General features: G+C 32.1%; 1 protein-coding gene across 7 annotated transcripts in view; it reads left to right on the top strand.

Annotated features, from left to right (window-relative positions):
• TRIM37 (tripartite motif containing 37) overlaps nucleotides 1-17,421 on the top strand; it is a 154,681-nt gene that overhangs the window by 6,310 nt on the left and 130,950 nt on the right. For 5 of the 7 annotated variants that reach the window (XM_039885762.1, XM_039885765.1, XM_039885758.1 and 2 more), the window contains exons 3-8: nucleotides 3,371-3,411; nucleotides 4,947-5,063; nucleotides 7,758-7,845; nucleotides 9,660-9,782; nucleotides 11,153-11,276; nucleotides 12,150-12,217. In XM_039885762.1, the coding sequence (XP_039741696.1) occupies nucleotides 3,371-3,411; nucleotides 4,947-5,063; nucleotides 7,758-7,845; nucleotides 9,660-9,782; nucleotides 11,153-11,276; nucleotides 12,150-12,217 (561 nt within the window). The remainder of the gene's footprint in view (nucleotides 1-3,370; nucleotides 3,412-4,946; nucleotides 5,064-7,757; nucleotides 7,846-9,659; nucleotides 9,783-11,152; nucleotides 11,277-12,149; nucleotides 12,218-17,421) is intronic. The other 2 variants (XM_039885761.1, XM_039885764.1) reach the window with 2 other exon arrangements.

Below are 17,421 nucleotides of genomic sequence, written 5' to 3'. Positions count from 1 at the left end.
TCTTCGCAACTTTCAAATATGCAGTACAGTATTAACTATAGTCACCATATTGTACACAGTCATTTGTTGATGGACATACAGGTTACTTCTGGTTTTTGGCATTTACATGGAAAACTTATTTGAACACTTACATGCATGTCTTTGGACTTAAATTTTTTTCTCTTGGATAAATAAGAATGGAATGGCTAGATCATATGGTAGATGTATGTTTAACTAACTCTTGAACAAATGGTCAAACTGTTTTCTAAAATAGTTATTTTATGTTCTTAACAGTGTATGAGAGTTCCATTTTTTTCCACATTGTCAGCACTTGGTTTGTTCAATCTTGAATTTTAGCCATTCTCATAGATGTGTATTGGTACCTCACCTTTTCCTTTAAGATCAGGAAGAAGGCAATGCCTACTTTCATTACTTCTATCTATTACCTTCTCTCCCAACTCCTGAGAACCACTATGAATTTGTCTAAGTACCTCATCTAAATTCAATCATATAACATTTGTCCTTTTGAGTTTATTTCTAGGCTCTCTGTTTTATTTGATTGGTCTCTATTTCTGTTGTTAATGCCAGTACCAAACTGTTTTGATTACTGTAGCTTTGTAAATTTTGAAATAAGGAAATTCAGGGTAGTTTTGATTCCATTCGAATTTTCGATTGGGTTTTTCTACTTCTTTAAGAAACACCAGTGGGGTTTTGATAGGAATTGCATCGATTATTTAGGTTGCTTTGGGTAGTATTGTCATCTTAATACTAAATCTCTTAATCCATGAGTGCGGGATGTCTTTCTATTTATTTAGGACTTCTTTACTTTCAGCAATGTTTTGTAGTTTTCCATATGCAAATCTTTCAACTCCTTGGTTAAATTTATTCCTGGGTATTTGTATTGATGCAGTATATGTTTGTATGTATTGTTTTCTTAATTTGTTTGCTAGTGTGTAGAAATGCCAATGTTTTTTGCGTGTTGATTTTTGTATCCTGAAACTCTGGTGGATTTATTAAACAGTTTTTGTGAAATCTTTAGGTTTTTTACATATAAGATTATGTCATCACAAATAAATAATTTTACTTTTCTATTTTGGATGCTTTCTGTTTATTTTTCTTGGTTAATTGCTTTGGCTGAATTTTCAGTGTTATGTTGAATAGAAATGTTATAAGTGTGTATCCTTGTCTTTTCTCTGATCTTAAGGGAAAAGTTTTGAGTCTTTAACCATTGAATGTGATAGGATTTTTTTGTTGTTTGTTTGTTTTTTACTCTGGGTTTTTTAAATACAACCTTCATCAAGCTGAGAAAGTTCCCTTCTATTCCTGTTTCATGAGTGTTTTTATCATGAACAGATAGTGGATTTTGTCAGGTGCCTTTTCTGTATCAATTGAGATGATCATGTTTTTTTTCTTCATTTTATTAATATGGTATATTACACTGAATTTTATATGTTTAACTGTCCTTGCATTTCTTGAATAAATTCCACTTGGTCATGGTGTATAATCAAGGAAACTTGAGCTTGATCACTTGTTTAGTGTCACATAGTAAGTGCCAGAGCTAAGAATCAGTCTTAGGTCCAAATACTCTCTAAAGCTTGTGATTCTTCCATTTAATGAAGAAGAGAAATTCTTCAGTTGAATGTACAGGAATTTCTATAAAGATATTTCTTTAATATTACTTGCACATTAATATTGTTCACTGTTTCTTAACTTTGGTTTTGGTTTGGGAGAAACATTGTTTTTCCCAAAGCATTAAAGTTACCATATTTATTTTGTGATTAAGTTAGATTATGGAATACGAGGTAAAAATGCCACATAGATTTAGAGAAGAGCAAGGCTACCAGCTGGGATAGGCAGCAAAGTTTTATGGGCATAATCAGTAAGCATTCTCATCTGACAGCACATGGAGGGAGGGACTATATAGGCAGACACATAAACGGGATGCCAAGAGTGGTATATACTGTAGCAATAAGCCTGTTTGGAAGGAAGGAGCATATTAAAAAATATGGACTGGTTACTCCCTATCATGGTTCCAACCTTTAAAGAGTTAATAGTTTATCAGAGAAGGTGAGACCAACAAGTAAGTCTGTAATAAAGTGTTATAAGCACAGCGAAGGGGGAAATACAGGTTTTTGTGGTAGAGCTTGGCATTGGTATCTAAAATCATCTTTAGAAGGTCAGGGAAAGCTTTCTGGAGGAAGTAACATAAACTGATATTTAAAGGATGAGTAGGAATAACCTAGTTGAAGAGAAGTGTTGACAAATGTTCTGGGCAGAGAGACCAAACATATTTAAATGCTTAACCTTGTTGGCTACCCTAAGGTGAAGTGGAAAATGAGGCTAGGGAGGTGTAGACTGAGATCAGCCCTGCGGGGAGGTGGTGCTATGACTATAGCAGAGCATGATTTCAGGGGAAGAAGTCTGACCCAAATCTTGTGTTTGCCAAGAGACCGAAGAAATAATTTTCAAGGTTTTTAAGAATGGAGGAATCCTTTTCCACCTATTTTCTTTTTTTCCAGCTTTATTTTCTGTGGTGTGAAGTAAGGAAAAGCTTATGATTTTTATAGAAATACGAAAGGATAAACAGGAATATCAGATACTGGGAATATGTAGGTATAGGATTATATAGTCATTTGCCTCTGAACCTATACCAGGTTGTTAAAACCTAAAATATTTAACCACAGTGCTATTGTTTTTGGAAAGGTATTCAGGAAGTCTTTGCATCTCCTTTGTATGTGGTGTAAAACTCTTCCCTCTCCAGTAATAATGTAAACTATTAAATTAATAGATTTCGAGGTTTAATAGAGACATTTTCTTGTAAAACATTTTTACAATTATGAGGAAACCAAGTTATGTAGATGTTCAAGTTCTTGAACTGTAGAACTCTTTTAAGATATAAAAAGAGTTTTGCTATATTGCTTATTCATATTTTAGGTCTAATTTGTATATCCATAATGTATATATTTCAAAATTAGTTTGCTTTTTTAAAAAGGAATTTATTACTATCTTAGACTTCCTCAGGGGTTTTATAGTTAGAAGTAAATCATTACTGTGGTTTATTTTTGGAGATAGCAGTAACAGTATCATTATTGTTTACATGAAGATTATCCACATCTCTATGAGATCCAGCTAGTCCTAGGATCATTTTATTTCCCATGAGAGAATAGCTTCTTAATTATTTTGGAATGAGTTCTGTCCCTTTGAAAGTTCGTCCTGACCACAATGATAATGAGGGGAGATAGTAGATTGCCTCCTATTTCTATAAGTATCTCTATAATTAATGCAGGCACTAGAGAGTTAAACTCATTAAATTTGGTATATAAATATTCAATATGTGCAAATTAAAGTAATGGTGTTTCTACAATCAAAATATAATTTTTTGTCTTCTTAGCGCTGGCTGACAGAGCAGAGAGCTCAATGTCCTCATTGCCGGTAAGCATTTTGCTACAATTATTTGTGAATTTGGAAAATAATTAGGTGATGGAGTCAGAGTGTGCCCTAGTACTCATAAAATTCTTTCTGCAGTCTGCTGCTCTTTCTTCTCTTTATAAATACAGTTGAATATAAGCAATCTGTCTAGACATAGCCGTGCAAACTAATTTATCTGACCCAGAATTATGTAGAATGCATTACATTGTTTACCTTCTTTTAGAAAATCATTGTGTAGTTTCTTAATTTATCTTTTATAATTAAAAAAAAAAAAAAAAGATTTCTGGTTTAAAAAATCCAGATAGTATAGGTAAATATAAAATAACAAGTCTTCTGATTCTGTTACTCCCTACCTACTTTTTTCAAGAAATAACACTTTCAGAAGAAATTGTTAGGTTTGTTATCTACTCTTCTAAACATTTTTCAGTGTACATACTGATATGTATACACATAGATTTTTTTCTTAAAATACACATTATAGTACTGTTTTGCCGGTTTTTTTGTTTGTTTGTTTTGGTTTTTTTTGGTATAAAATATGGCGGTACCTTTCTTGATGGTATGTACACATACATCATTTAAAAAATGTCTGAATAATCTATTAGGTGACTATACATTGATTTATTTATGCCTATATTGAGAGACATTTAGATTGTTTCCACTTTTGGTTATTTCAGTTAACGATGCCAAATTGCATTGAAGGAAATGTTTCCATTTTACATTCCTTCACATTCCTATCAACACTGTATATTACCAGTCGATCATTTTTTTTGTCATTCTGCTGAGTGAAAAATGGTATCTTGTTTTTAATATGCTTTTTTAAAAAAAGATTGAAATCGAGCATCTTTAGAAATTTTTTTAGACATTTATTATTCTTTTTTCCTTAGTCTTCGCCTCTTTTGCCCCTTTGCATGTATTTCTTTTTTATATTAACTTTTAAGAAGACCTGCACTATTAAATGGAAATTTCTATAATGATGGAATGTTCTGTATCATCCAGTTTGTTAGTTATTAGCTACATATGACAGTTGAGCACTTGAAATATGTCTGGTGTGACTAATGAAATTTTATTTTTATTTAATTTTAATTTGAATTTTAATTTAAACAGTCACATGTGGATATTGGCTCTCGTTTTGGACAGTACAGCTTTAGACTAAAGAATTGAGAATTCAGTCTGTACTCTGAATTTCCAGTATTTTTTTGTTAGTTTTTTTTTTTTGTAAATGATAAATTAATGTTAAAATAAGTTGCAAAGCATACTTTTTGTTGTCTTATTATTTTATTAGTAATATGGTATGAATGTGATGTGAGCTCTATTTTGAGGTATGTTAATTTTTTTCATGATAATTTTTTTCCAGCTTTATTGAGATATCATTGGCAAATACAACATGAAGATTTGATATACGTACATTGTGAAAGGATCCCCGCCCCCCATAGAGATAATTAATGCATCCATCACCACATATATTTACCTTTGGAATGTTTATTTTAGGAAATAATATCAAATTTCTGAATTAGAATATATGTATATATCTTCTCCAGTGCTCCACTCCAGCTACGAGAACTAGTAAACTGTCGTTGGGCAGAAGAAGTAACACAGCAGCTTGATACTCTTCAACTCTGTAGTCTCACCAAACATGAAGAAAATGAAAAGGACAAGTATGTCCTCGATTTCTTTGTTAAAGTATTTCATAGAATTTGCCGTGTTATTTTAGTGAAACTATTGGAAGTTTTCTTTTAGTTTCGTAGGTGAACACTTAAGTATTTTTCTTCTGGCATGGTATGGGTATCACTGTTTGAAAAGATCCTTCTAACTCTTGATTGGGTTTTTTTTATTAGATCCTTTCATAAAAGGAGTGGAACTGCCATAGTTTCCTAATCTGCTAATCTCTCTTCTTTGTCTCTTGATGCCTACTGGCTACCCCTGGGTTTGTTGAAGATACATATAGGCCATTGATTAGGAATTATTCTGATAAATTTCTTATATTGAAAAAGCTATGTTCTAAATTTGGAGGTGTGGAAATCATGCTAAATGAGCTTCCAGACAGTATCTAATATGCTGTTTCTTCATACTTTTATTTTCTATTTGATATTCTTATAAATGATTATATAAGATTACTTATAAATGAGAATATAAAATGTAGACCTATTTAGGTATTTTCTCGAAGCTCAGTGTACTTCAGTGAAAAGCTTTTAAAAAAATTCAACTGTGTCCTCTGGAAAGGTAAGAGAAAACTTAAATATTTTTATTATGGTAAAATACTCATAACATATTTTACTATCTTAACCATTTTTAAGTGTACAGTTCAGTAGTGTTAAGTATACTCACATTGTCGTACAACTCATCTCCAGAACTTCTTCATCTTGCAAATCTGAAGCTCTTTACCCATTAAACAATAACTCTATTTCCCCTCCTACCAGCCTCTGACAACCACCATTTTACTTTTTCTACAAATTTGACTATCTACTCATATAGTTGAAATGATCTTGTCTCTTTGTGACTGTCCTTTACATTGACTAATATCCTTAAGGTTCATCTGTGTTGTGGCATATGTCAGAATTTCCTTCCTTCTAAAGGCTGGTTAATACATTCCATTGTGTATATGTATCACATTTTGTTTATCCATTCATCCATCTATCGATGGACATTTGGATTGCTTTCACTTTTTGACTATTGCGAATAATGCTGCTATGAATATGGGTGTTCATCTCTTCTAGACCTTGCTTTTAAATTTTTAGGATCAATACCCGGAAGTAGTATATTGCTGGATTATATAATAATTATGTTTTTAATATTTTGAGGAACCTCCATACTGTTTTCTGTGGAGGCTGCATAATTTTACATTCCTACCAGCAGTGTATAAGGGTTCCAGTTTCTCTATGTTCTTGCCAACACTTGTTTTCTGTTTTTTTTTTTGGATGACTGCCATTCATCATAATGGGTGTGAGGTAATATCTTATTGTGGTTTTGATTTGCATTTACCTGATAATTAGGATGTGGAGCATCTTTGCATATGTTTGTTGGCCATTTGTGTATCTTTTTTGGAGAAATGTCCATTCAAGATCTTTGCTCATGTTTTTATCAGATTTTTGTTTTTGGGTTTTCTTTTTTTGCTTGTGTTGTAGGAGTTCTTTATAGATTTTGGATATTAACTCCTTATCAGATATATATGATTTGCAAATATTTTTTCCCCATTCCATAGTTTGTACTTTCAGTCTGTTTATTGTGTCCTTTGATATACAGAAGTTTTTAATTTTGACGTAGTTCAGTTTATATATTTTTCCTTTTGTCGCATGTGCTTTTGGTGTCCTATCCAAGAAATTATTGCCAAATCCAATATTGGAAAGCTTTTTTCCTATGTTTTCTTCAAGAGTTTTATAACTTTAGGGCTGATGTTAGGTCTTTGATCTATTTTGAGTTAATTTTTGTATATGGTAAAAATTACCATATAAGTTAATGGTATTCATCCACTAGGGTTGTCATAATAATACCATATACTGCGTGGTTTAAACAATAGAAGTTAAGTTTTGGAGTCTGGAAGTCCAAGATCAAGGTGTTGCGTTGGTTAGTTTCTGGTGAGACCTCTCCCCTTAACTTGGATATAGCTCTTTCTCTGTCCTTACATGGCCATTTCTCTGCACCTATACTCCTAGTGTCTTTTTCTTTTCTTGTAAAGGCATTGATCCTATTGAGTTAGGGCTCTATGCTTATGATCTTATTTAACATTATCTCCCTAAAGGTCCTATCTCCAAATACAGTTACATTAGGGCTTTAACATAGGCATTTGGGAAGGAGGAATGCGATTCAATTCATAACCAGGTCCATTTTCATTCTTTTGCATGTGGATATCCAGTTTAAGGGAAAACTTAAAAATTGAGTTCATTTCTCCTTAGGATCTGGTATTACTTTGTACAGTTAATTACATGTCTTAATTATTGTGAGCGTTGGTCATGTGTAGAAAAAGTATTCGTGCATGCTTACCTGCTTATGTAGGTATAAACACATAATCTGATTTGCCCCCAAATTTAGTATAGGTTAGAATTTATCATCTATAATTATCCTAGGAAATGATATTATATTTGTACTTTATTCAGAAACTAGTCTGCATTTTTCATGTAATTGTAAATCCTTGTAGATTAACGAAGTCAATACTTAAAGAATTGTGTTCCAGTGTAATTCTTTAGCATAATTCACAGAAGCCATGGAATACATTTTCTATTGTTTCCTGAGATATAATCTTTTAAGATTGACCAACCTGTTTGCCCAAACTTAGGAATTTGTTGAGGCGATTATGTTCCAATTTAAATTTATTTCATTTATTTTATAACTATTTTTTTTTTCATAATATATAGATGTGAAAATCACCATGAAAAACTTAGTGTATTTTGCTGGACTTGTAAGAAGTGTATCTGCCATCAGTGTGCACTTTGGGGAGGAATGGTGAGCAGAATCAATTCAGCATATTGTTTTTAGTTAGAGACTAGAAAGCATGGAAATGTTTGATTTAGAAAATAATTTTAATCTGTTATAGAATGAAAATTAAATGATTCTACTTTATAGCAGAAGTTATTTCTTCTTCCTTCTTTAATCCAGAAAAACAACTTTTGTGGGAAATTTTAATGTGGAATGTGTACCGCTTACATAAATATTTTCTTTTCATTGAAAACCTGTAAAATGTATAGTCATTTGCAAATCTTTTGTTGGAGGGTCGGGGTCTTTTCTTTGATTGAAATTCAGTTGACCTGATGTCCTGGCCATGATTTCCAATTTTGGTTTATTGAAAGTGAAACAACAGCTTTCGACATTTGTGGAAAATATGAATGCAAATCTTAAGATTTTTTTCCCCCCCAGGATAATTCAAAAGTAGTTTTTTAAAGTTGCCTAGCTTTATCAAATGTCAAACATTCAAGTTAGTTTTTCTAGAAATAGCTTTTTATTTTATATTTGTGTTTTATTTAATTAATATTATATATCTAGAATAATAAGTACAATTAGCATAAATAGGTTTGAGAATAAACAGTCAATTTTTGGTGGGGAAAGTTAGTCATAGTGGGAGCAGAAGTGGAGTAGACATCTAGAGGTGCTTTTTAGCAATGAGAGTTGATCTCTCTGGGCATCAGTTAACATGTAGAGAGAGAATGATAGACAAGTTGATTGAGTAGAGCTCAGTTCAGAGAGCTCTCTGTTAAAATTTGAATACTAATTTGCTGACTAGAAACAGTTCAGTTCCCACAGTTTATTGTTAAACAAGTTCGTAAGAAGCAGTGGAAACATTTTTTTCCATACTTAAAGTGGACATGCAAAAATCCACATCTTTTTTCTCTTAGAGACCATAGCTGGCAATTTGGTTGAACAAGACAATTCTAATGAGATCTTAGCTATTATGGAAGCGTTCTTAAAATAGAAATTTAAGTTCTGTTTACCAATCCAGAGTGTTATAAATTACAATAGTAAAATTGGTTAGAAAATTGATTTTAGGTTTGTTAGCTCCAAAAAATTATTTTTTGAATACAGCTTCATTTGTACGGCTAATTTGTGAGGTTTTCTGTCTCTACAGTAACGCTTTGTGGCATGAGGGGTGGGTTCATTGTTTTTGCTAATAGTGTACCATGAGTCTTTCCTCAAGTGTCTAATTTATCTAGTTGTGCTAGAGACTGGGGATACAGTGATTAACAAGACAGATAACAACTAGTTCTGTATTTAGTTGTTGTGATATTAGGAATAAGTATACAGTGTTGGTGAGAGTGGATAACTATGGGATCTGACCCCGTAAGCCTGAGTTAAGCTCCAAAAGATGAGTAGGAATTAAGAGGTGGAGAGTTTGGAGAGAGAAGACGAAGGAGAATTATTCTGATAAGTAGGAGTTACTTTTGCAAAGGCCTGGTGGGAAGAAGGGAGAAGTTTGAGGACATGGAAGAAGGCTAGTGTTGACCAAGTGAAGAGTGGCAAATAAGGTTGTGTCAGATGCTTTGGACCATGGTTAAGGATTTGGTTCTTTCTATTGAGTGAAAATCTCTAGATAACTGTAAACATTTTGCTAAAAACCATTATTCACAATTGAAGGATTTCCTACCTGGGTCAGGCGATTTTAAGCAAGCTCTGGCTTGTTTTAACAAAGTAAAGGCAGCCAAAAGATAAAACTTATTTGAAAATATTTACCAGTTTGTTAGTGTCCATAGACTGTTAATAAAGGAATGTAAATTCAGATGAGACATATGAAAATGTTCTAAAACTACTCTTATTAATTTAAATAGCATGGTGGACATACCTTTAAACCTTTGGCAGAAATTTACGAGCAGCATGTTACTAAAGTGAATGAAGAGGTAGCTAAACTTCGTCGGCGTCTCATGGAACTGATCAGCTTAGTTCAAGAAGTGGTAAGAGTATAACCAAAAGATCATTATCCGTTTATAGTCTATCTTATATAATGTATATTTTGATAATACAAATCAATCAGATGTTGAAGTTAAGATTTGAAAATTTGATAGGATATATTTATTGTCAGTCTCACCAACTTCAAACTAACTGAGAAATTTGGATCCAAACCCCTGGCCTGTTCTGCAGTTGGGGTTAGAGAATTGCCTCCTCTTATAGAGAATCAGTGAGTTCAATAAACCTGTTTGTTAGAGAGTCATTATTGACTTACAAAGTCTTTAAGTCATTCGTTCTTTGGACCTCTGGCTTTTGAGAGTTTCTGTTACCAAGGAATGAATTATTACTGGTGTCTTGAATTAGATTCTTGTATAATTGAAAGTAATATTTAACACTACTCTTCAGATATTGTATGGATCAAACAGCTTTGGTGAGCTGTTTACCATTTATAATACTGCCATGAGAAAATGCAATAAGCATCAAACATTTAGGTACTAAATATACTTTTGGAATATATTTTGTTTAAAGTTGCCAGAATGACAATTGTTATTAAATAGGTTTGTGACCATTCCTAACTTAAGATGTCGTTTTTATTTTACCCCTTCAGGAATCAAGATCCAGATCATCATTGATAACGTTCTTTATATAGAAAGCAGTGTTTTCGAGTTGCATGTATGCTATCTGCAGAATCATTTTGGAATATAAACAAGTGGGATGGTTTCTATTTGGCCATCATCTAACTACTTTTCTTCCTATTACTTTCTCTTGGCAGTATTAAAATTTAGTCATTAGGGAGGGTGTAGTAGGCTGAGATTCTTACTGCTTATATTTATAATAATAAGTATAGGAAAAATTGCTTTTTATTTGAGGTATGCTATTACAAAATCTATATGTACTCTAATCTTTGAAAAACTTATTTTGTTTCTGTGTTTTGAAAAAGAAAAACTTGTAAACTAAAGTAGATATGGCTTAAAATTTTTTAAAATTTGTTTTAGGGTTGTGCACAATGTGAATTGGCTTTGGTATACATTGTTTTTGAATGGTGGTTTCCTATCAGAGATATGATTGAGTCTTTGAGTATGTGCTCTGTGTGTGTTACCTAAACCAATTTTTTGTAATTGCATATCTGTCTGTTTATTAATTGTTTATTAATTGCTTATTTTTAAGAATTTTTTCCTCTGGTTCAGCTCGATGTACAATTTTTTTTTAAAGCAGTGAGTTTCCTATGATATAAGACCAATTAAAAAGTATTATTGGCTTACAGTTTTTAAAGAGGAAATTAACTGACTTTAAGAATAATTGCAGTGATTAATATCTATTTGCTTCTGTTTTAAAAATTCTTCAGTTAAAATTTTTTTACTTGTTTATGTTCTAGGAAAGAAATGTAGAAGCTGTAAGAAATGCAAAAGATGAGCGTGTTCGGGAAATTAGGAATGCAGTGGAGATGATGATTGCCCGGTTAGACACACAGCTGAAGAATAAGCTTATAACACTGATGGGTGGGTGTTTTTCTATGCTACTGGGGTGCATGGTGCTTTGAGCTTTCTTGAGACTCAATCTTTGAAAAGTAAAGTTTGGTGAATTGTTTAGGCTAGGAAAAGATTGATTTCAAAAAATAAAAATTTCACCTATTAAATGTCTCTCTGTATCAGGTAATGTTACTCCAAATTGATACAGCTCCTGCTAACCTCATGAGATATGCTTCCAGCTCTTCAGACTTTGTGGTTTAAAAGAAAATGGTCTGATTAGGCAAGCATACCTATTTGGTCTCCTTTTTTTTTTTTTTTTTTTTAAATATGTAAAGCAGTTTCTTTTCTATTCCTGATAATCTCTAGTAATTCCTATAATTATAACTCCTTTATTCCTGTGTGTTTCCAGCTTCTTGAGACTATTTTCCTCTGGGCATTCTTTTTTACAGGTTCTTATGTTCAAAGAACAAACCTACTGCTGACATTAAACAAATATCTTGCCCACTTACTACATTCTTTTAAGCCACAAATTTTGGGGAGGAATTATTATGAAATAATTGAGTAAAAAATTCACTTTTCTAGATCTTTATATTTTGAAAGATGCAATAACATTAATTTATTTACAAAGTATATTGTAATCATATATTTCTTAGATGAATTTAGTTGATCTAAATTGCATTTTCTCTAAAACTAGTAAGGGTTGGTTCTGAAATCCTCTTATCAAAGCTACTATAGTATTAGATTCAACCTCCTAGAGCTCTGGGAAAATTTTTTTAGGGTAGCTATAATGAAGTTTTGCTTTTTTAAAATTGATGCCTTATTATTGAATATGTTCTGTGAAAGTTAATTTTCTTCTTAAACCAATAATGAGCCTGAATGTTAGTGTTTTGCTATTTTTAAAAGGTCAGAAGACTTCTCTCACACAAGAAACAGAGCTTTTGGAATCTTTACTTCAGGAGGTAGAGCACCAGGTAATGAAATATTAAATGAAATAAAGTCTTTAACTCTTTTTGTGCATATGCTTTAAAAAATTTTAAAGATTATGTAAGATTAAAAGATCCGGGGATTTATGTGCCATTCTGGGGATTTTTATGAAATAAGAATCAGCTGTTCATCTCAAGTTTTCTCCATTGTGTTTGGGAACTAGAGAAAATTAATTAGATTTTGTTTTGTAAGGATGGAATTATTTTTACTGGGAATAATGCATATGCATCTGTAAATTTATAAAAGATTATAATGTGATATGACTTAAGTGGTATCTTTGAGATAGAATATTATTGCTAATTTCAAGCCCAAATTAGTATTTTTATTTATTAAGGACATTTTAATTAAGTACTAAATAGACAGCCTGCATTGTTTTAGATGTTTAGAACGTAGCAGTGGAGAAATGGAAAAAATCTGTCCTCATAAGTTTATATTTTAGATTAGGGGTAGGTGAGTGTGAAGAACATAGCGAATGAATAAATAAAATGTATAGTGTCCCTACAAGTATTTGATATAGTTATCTGTCTTGATTTTAGTTTTTGGAATTCTTGAGTTCTTTTCTATGCCTGATACATAGCTTTCCCCTGAGATTTCTTAATTATCATCTTGGGGATTCCCTTCACTTCTTTCTTGCATTGAATTCCATGTTTCCTCATTCTCATGGCTTCCACTTTCTTGATTTGCTCATTTGTGATGGTATTACACTTCCTATTTTAGCTTTCTTGAAAGGGTAATCAGAATAAATTTTTCAAAATTGTATGTCTGAAAATGTTTTTATTCAATCTTTACACTTGACTGACGGTTTGGCTGGTAAGATTCAGTACATAAATATTTATTTAAATTCTCTTGTTTTCTAGTACTCCCACTCATAATTATGCATGTTGTTCGCCTAGTCCAGGGACTTTATTTTATTCCTTCAAGAGAATAAGCCAGCAGCCTTCTGCCAGTGATGTGACAAATTTAAACCTGCTTTGGTGAAGTAGGGCCAGGGATCTGGGGACCTATGTGCCTTTTTTAAAACAAACAAACAAACAAACAAAAACAGCTTTATTGAGGAATAATTGATATAAGATAAACTGCGTGTATTTAAAGTGTATAATTTGGTAAGTTTTGACAAATGTATATACCTGTGAAGCCATCACCATAGTCAAGATAGTGAATACATCCATCTATCCTCCAAAATTTCTTTGTGCCTCTTTGTAAACCTCTCCTGCTTCTACCTAGCCTTCCCCCACCAGGCAACCACCTATCTGCTCTCTGTCATTATAGATTAGTTGGCGTTTTTTAGAGTTTTATATAATTGAAATCATATGCATTATATGTTCGTTTTATGTCTGTCTTCTTTCACTGAGCAAAATTATTTTGTGATTTGTTCATATATCAATAGTTCTTACCTACTTAATTGCTGAGTAATATTCCATTATATGTATATGCCACAATTTGTTTTTCCTTTCAACTGTTTATGGTCATTTGGGTTGCTTCCTGTTTTTGGCTTTTACAAATAAAGCTGCGGTGAATATTCATGTACAGATGTGTATATTTCCTTTTCTCTTGGGTCCATCTGAGATAAAATGTCTGGGTCAAATGGTAGATAATGATTAACTTAGTAACTGGCAACTGTTTTCTGAAGTGATTGTACCATTTTATATTTCCATCAGTAGTCTAAATAGAGTACCAGTTCCTCCACATATGGCTTTAATTTGCATTTGCCTTATAACTGATGTTAAGCATCCTTTTTTTTTTTTTTTTGGTTGACCTCACAGATGGCAAGGACCTTGTCAGCTTACAATCCCTTATTTTTTTCATTTTTTATGCCTACAGCACCTGGTCTTCCTAGGTGGTCTTCCATCCAAGTGCTAACCAAGCCTTATCCTGCTTAGCCTCTGAGATAGATGGGATAAGGCTTCTTAAGGGTAGCATGGCCATAAACAAGCATCCTTTCTTAAACTTATTTGCCATCTGTATATTTTCCTCGTTCAGGTGTCTATTCAGATTTGTCTCCTATCATTTTATTGATTTGTTTTCTTGTTGGGTTTTGAGAGTTCTTTATACAAAGAACTTGATGTAAGTCCTTTATTAGATATGTTTTACAAAGATTTTCTTCAGATCTGTGGCTTGTCTTTTCATTCTCTTTAAAGTGCCTTTTGAAGAAGAGAAGTTTTTAATTTTGATGAAATGTAAGTTATCAATTTGTTCTTTTGGTGTCATAGCTAAGAAATCTTTACATAACTAAAAATCTCAAGATTTCTCTCCTATGTTTTCTCCTGAAGTTTTTTTATAGTTTTAGGTTTTTTTTTTTTAAGTCTGATCCATTTAGAGTTATTTTTGTATGCGAGATATTTGATCCACAGTGGTTTTTTGTTTTTGTATGTTTGTTTTCACATATTGCTATCCAGTTCTAGCACTGTTTGTTGAAGATCAGCCTCTCATCACTGAACTGCCTTTGCATTTTTTTTTTTTAATTATCTTTTTTTAATACCCCCATTTCACCCTCGACCTACGGATGTTGCCGTCTTCCCTTAAGAACTGGATCTCTGAAGGTGGGGCATCTCCTCTCATGTGTTCTCTGCACACACCTGGGGCCTGATGCACCCAGGGTATGGATTGTAGCTTCACTAGGGCTCGAACCCAGGACCTTTTGCTTATAAAGTAGACGTGCTAACCACTACTTTTAACCACTACGTGCTAACCATCCTTTGCATTTTTTAAAAAAAATTAGTTGTCTACATAGACGTTGGCCTACCTCTAGACTCTGTTCTATTCCACCGTTTTATTTTATGCCAATACTACAGTGTTTTGATTACGGTGTCTTTATAATAAAAGATAGTATCACCTTTTCAGCTTTGTTCTTTTAAGAGTCTGTTTTGGCTATTACAAGTTTTTTTTGCATTTCTATAATTAATTTTAGAATTAGCCTGTTAATTTCTACCAAAAAAAGTTTCAGGGCTTTGATTGGAATTGCATTGGATCTATAGATTATTTGGGAAATATGTGACATTTTAACAGTAGTGAGTCCTCATTTCATGAAGAAGGCTCTATTTATTTAGGTCTTCTATAATTTCTCTCAGCAGTGTTTTATAGTTTTCAGGGTACAAGTTTTTCTCATCTTTTGTTAGATTTATTCAGTATTTCAGAATTTTTGATGTTACAAATGGTGTTTTTAAAAATTTTCAATTTCTGATTTCTTGTGTTTATACATTGATTTTTATATATTAATCTCGTATCCTGCAATCTTGCTAAATTTTATTTGTTCTAGTAGCTATTTTATAGATTCCTTGGATTGCCTGTAGATTAGTCATGTCAACTCTAAATAAAAAGTTTTCTTTCTGATCTGGCTGCCTTTTATTTCTTTTTCTTGTTAGGTTTTACTGGCCAGAACTTCAATATAATGTTGATTTATCATGTTAGCTGTAGGTTTATTGTAGATGTCCTTTATCAGGGTTAGGAATTCCCTCTTATTCCTGTTTGATGAGAGCTTTCATTAGGAATGAATATTGGATTTTGTCAAATTCTTTCTCTGCATGTATTGAGATAATCATGTGGTTTTCTCTTTTAGTTTTTAAAATGGATTAACTTAAAAAAATATTAAATGAACTTTGTAATCCTGTGTTAAACACCCTGGTTTGGTTGATGTATTGTCCTTTTAATATATTACTGGATTTGATTAGCTAAGATTTTGTTGAGAATTTTTGCATTTTTTGTGCATGAGGGATATTAGACTGTAGTTTTTTCTTCAGATATCTTTGTCTTTATTATCAAAGTAATGCTGTTCTCAAAGAATAAGTTTTAAAATTAGTCTTCTTCAGTTTTCTGGAAGAAGTTTTGTAGAATTGGTATTGTTTCTTCCTTAGATGTTTGATAAAATTCACCAGTGAAGTCATTTGGGACTGGTTTTCTTTGTGGACTAGTTTTTGATTACAAATTCAAATTCTCACATAGATATAGGGCAGTTCGTATTATCTATTTCTTCTTCAGAAAACTTTGGTAGTTTGTATCTTTTAAGTAATAATTCTAGTTCATTTGAATTTGCCGAATTCATTGGCATAAAGTTCATAATATTCCTTTAGCAGCCTTTTAACATTTGGAGACTATAACGATGCCACTGCTCTTTTTCCTTATATTGGTAATTCATGTTCTCTTTTTTTTGTCCTTGATGCGTTTGTCTAGAGGATATCGATTTTTAATGTTTTCAGTGAACTAGGTTTTGGTTTGGTTTTCCTCTTTTTGTTTTCTTATTTCTTTGATTTTTGTTTTGACCTAATTGTTTCTTTTGCTTAGTTTGAGTTTAATTTACTCTTTTCTCAAACCTTAAGCTAGAAGCTGGGGTTATTGATTTGAGACTTCTGTTCAAATCTTACATTTCTTCTGATTACTTTTTTAAACCATGGATTTCTCAGAAGTACGTATTTAGTTTCCAAATATTTGGGATTTTCCTGATAGTCTGTAATGTCATAAAGTCAAGTTGGTTGATGATGATATTCAAGTCTACTGTATCCGTGCAAACTTTGTTTCATCAGTTTTTGAGAGAGGTATTGAAATTTTCAGCAATAGTTAGAAACTTGTCTGTTTCTTCTGGTACGTCTGTTAGTTTTTGCTTTAGGTATTTTGAAGCCATTCAATTATGGGCATAAACATCTAGGATTGTTATATCAAAAAGCCAATTCAGCTTTCATTTAATTATATTTGATATCAAAATGTTGTTTAACTTTTCATTTAACTAGTGTTACCATGCCATATTTTAATTCTGTCATTTTATTTTTAATGTATTCGTTTCTAAGCATTTAAAGTGTGTCTTGTAGGTAGCATGTAATTGGGTCAGGTTTTTTTATTATCTAATATAATCTTTGGCTTTTATCTGGGATGTTTAGAACATTCACATTCAGAGTGCTTACTGATGTGAATTTTGAGTCTAAAAATCTTGCTATTTTCTATTTGTTACATCTGTTTTTTGTTTCCCTTTTTTTTGGTCATTTTTCGATTGAGTATTTTTTTAGAATTTGAGTATTGTTATCAGTGAATGACACCGATGTCATTAATAAAAATGTGAATGGATTAAGTTGTACTTTTGAAAATCCTATGATGAACTGTTTGATGACACGGATCTAGAGAATGATGAGGAATTTAAAGTGAACGCATTACTAGTGATAAAAAGGAAAACTACATTATACAAAGGGAACCTTAAGCAGATAGT

Source organism: Pteropus medius, unplaced genomic scaffold (genome assembly GCF_902729225.1).
Source record: "Pteropus medius unplaced genomic scaffold, Ma_sr-lr_union100, whole genome shotgun sequence".
Lineage (NCBI taxonomy): Eukaryota > Metazoa > Chordata > Mammalia > Chiroptera > Pteropodidae > Pteropus > Pteropus medius.
The sequence above is the reverse complement of the archived record's forward strand: the minus strand, read 5'-3'. Positions and strand labels throughout refer to the sequence as shown.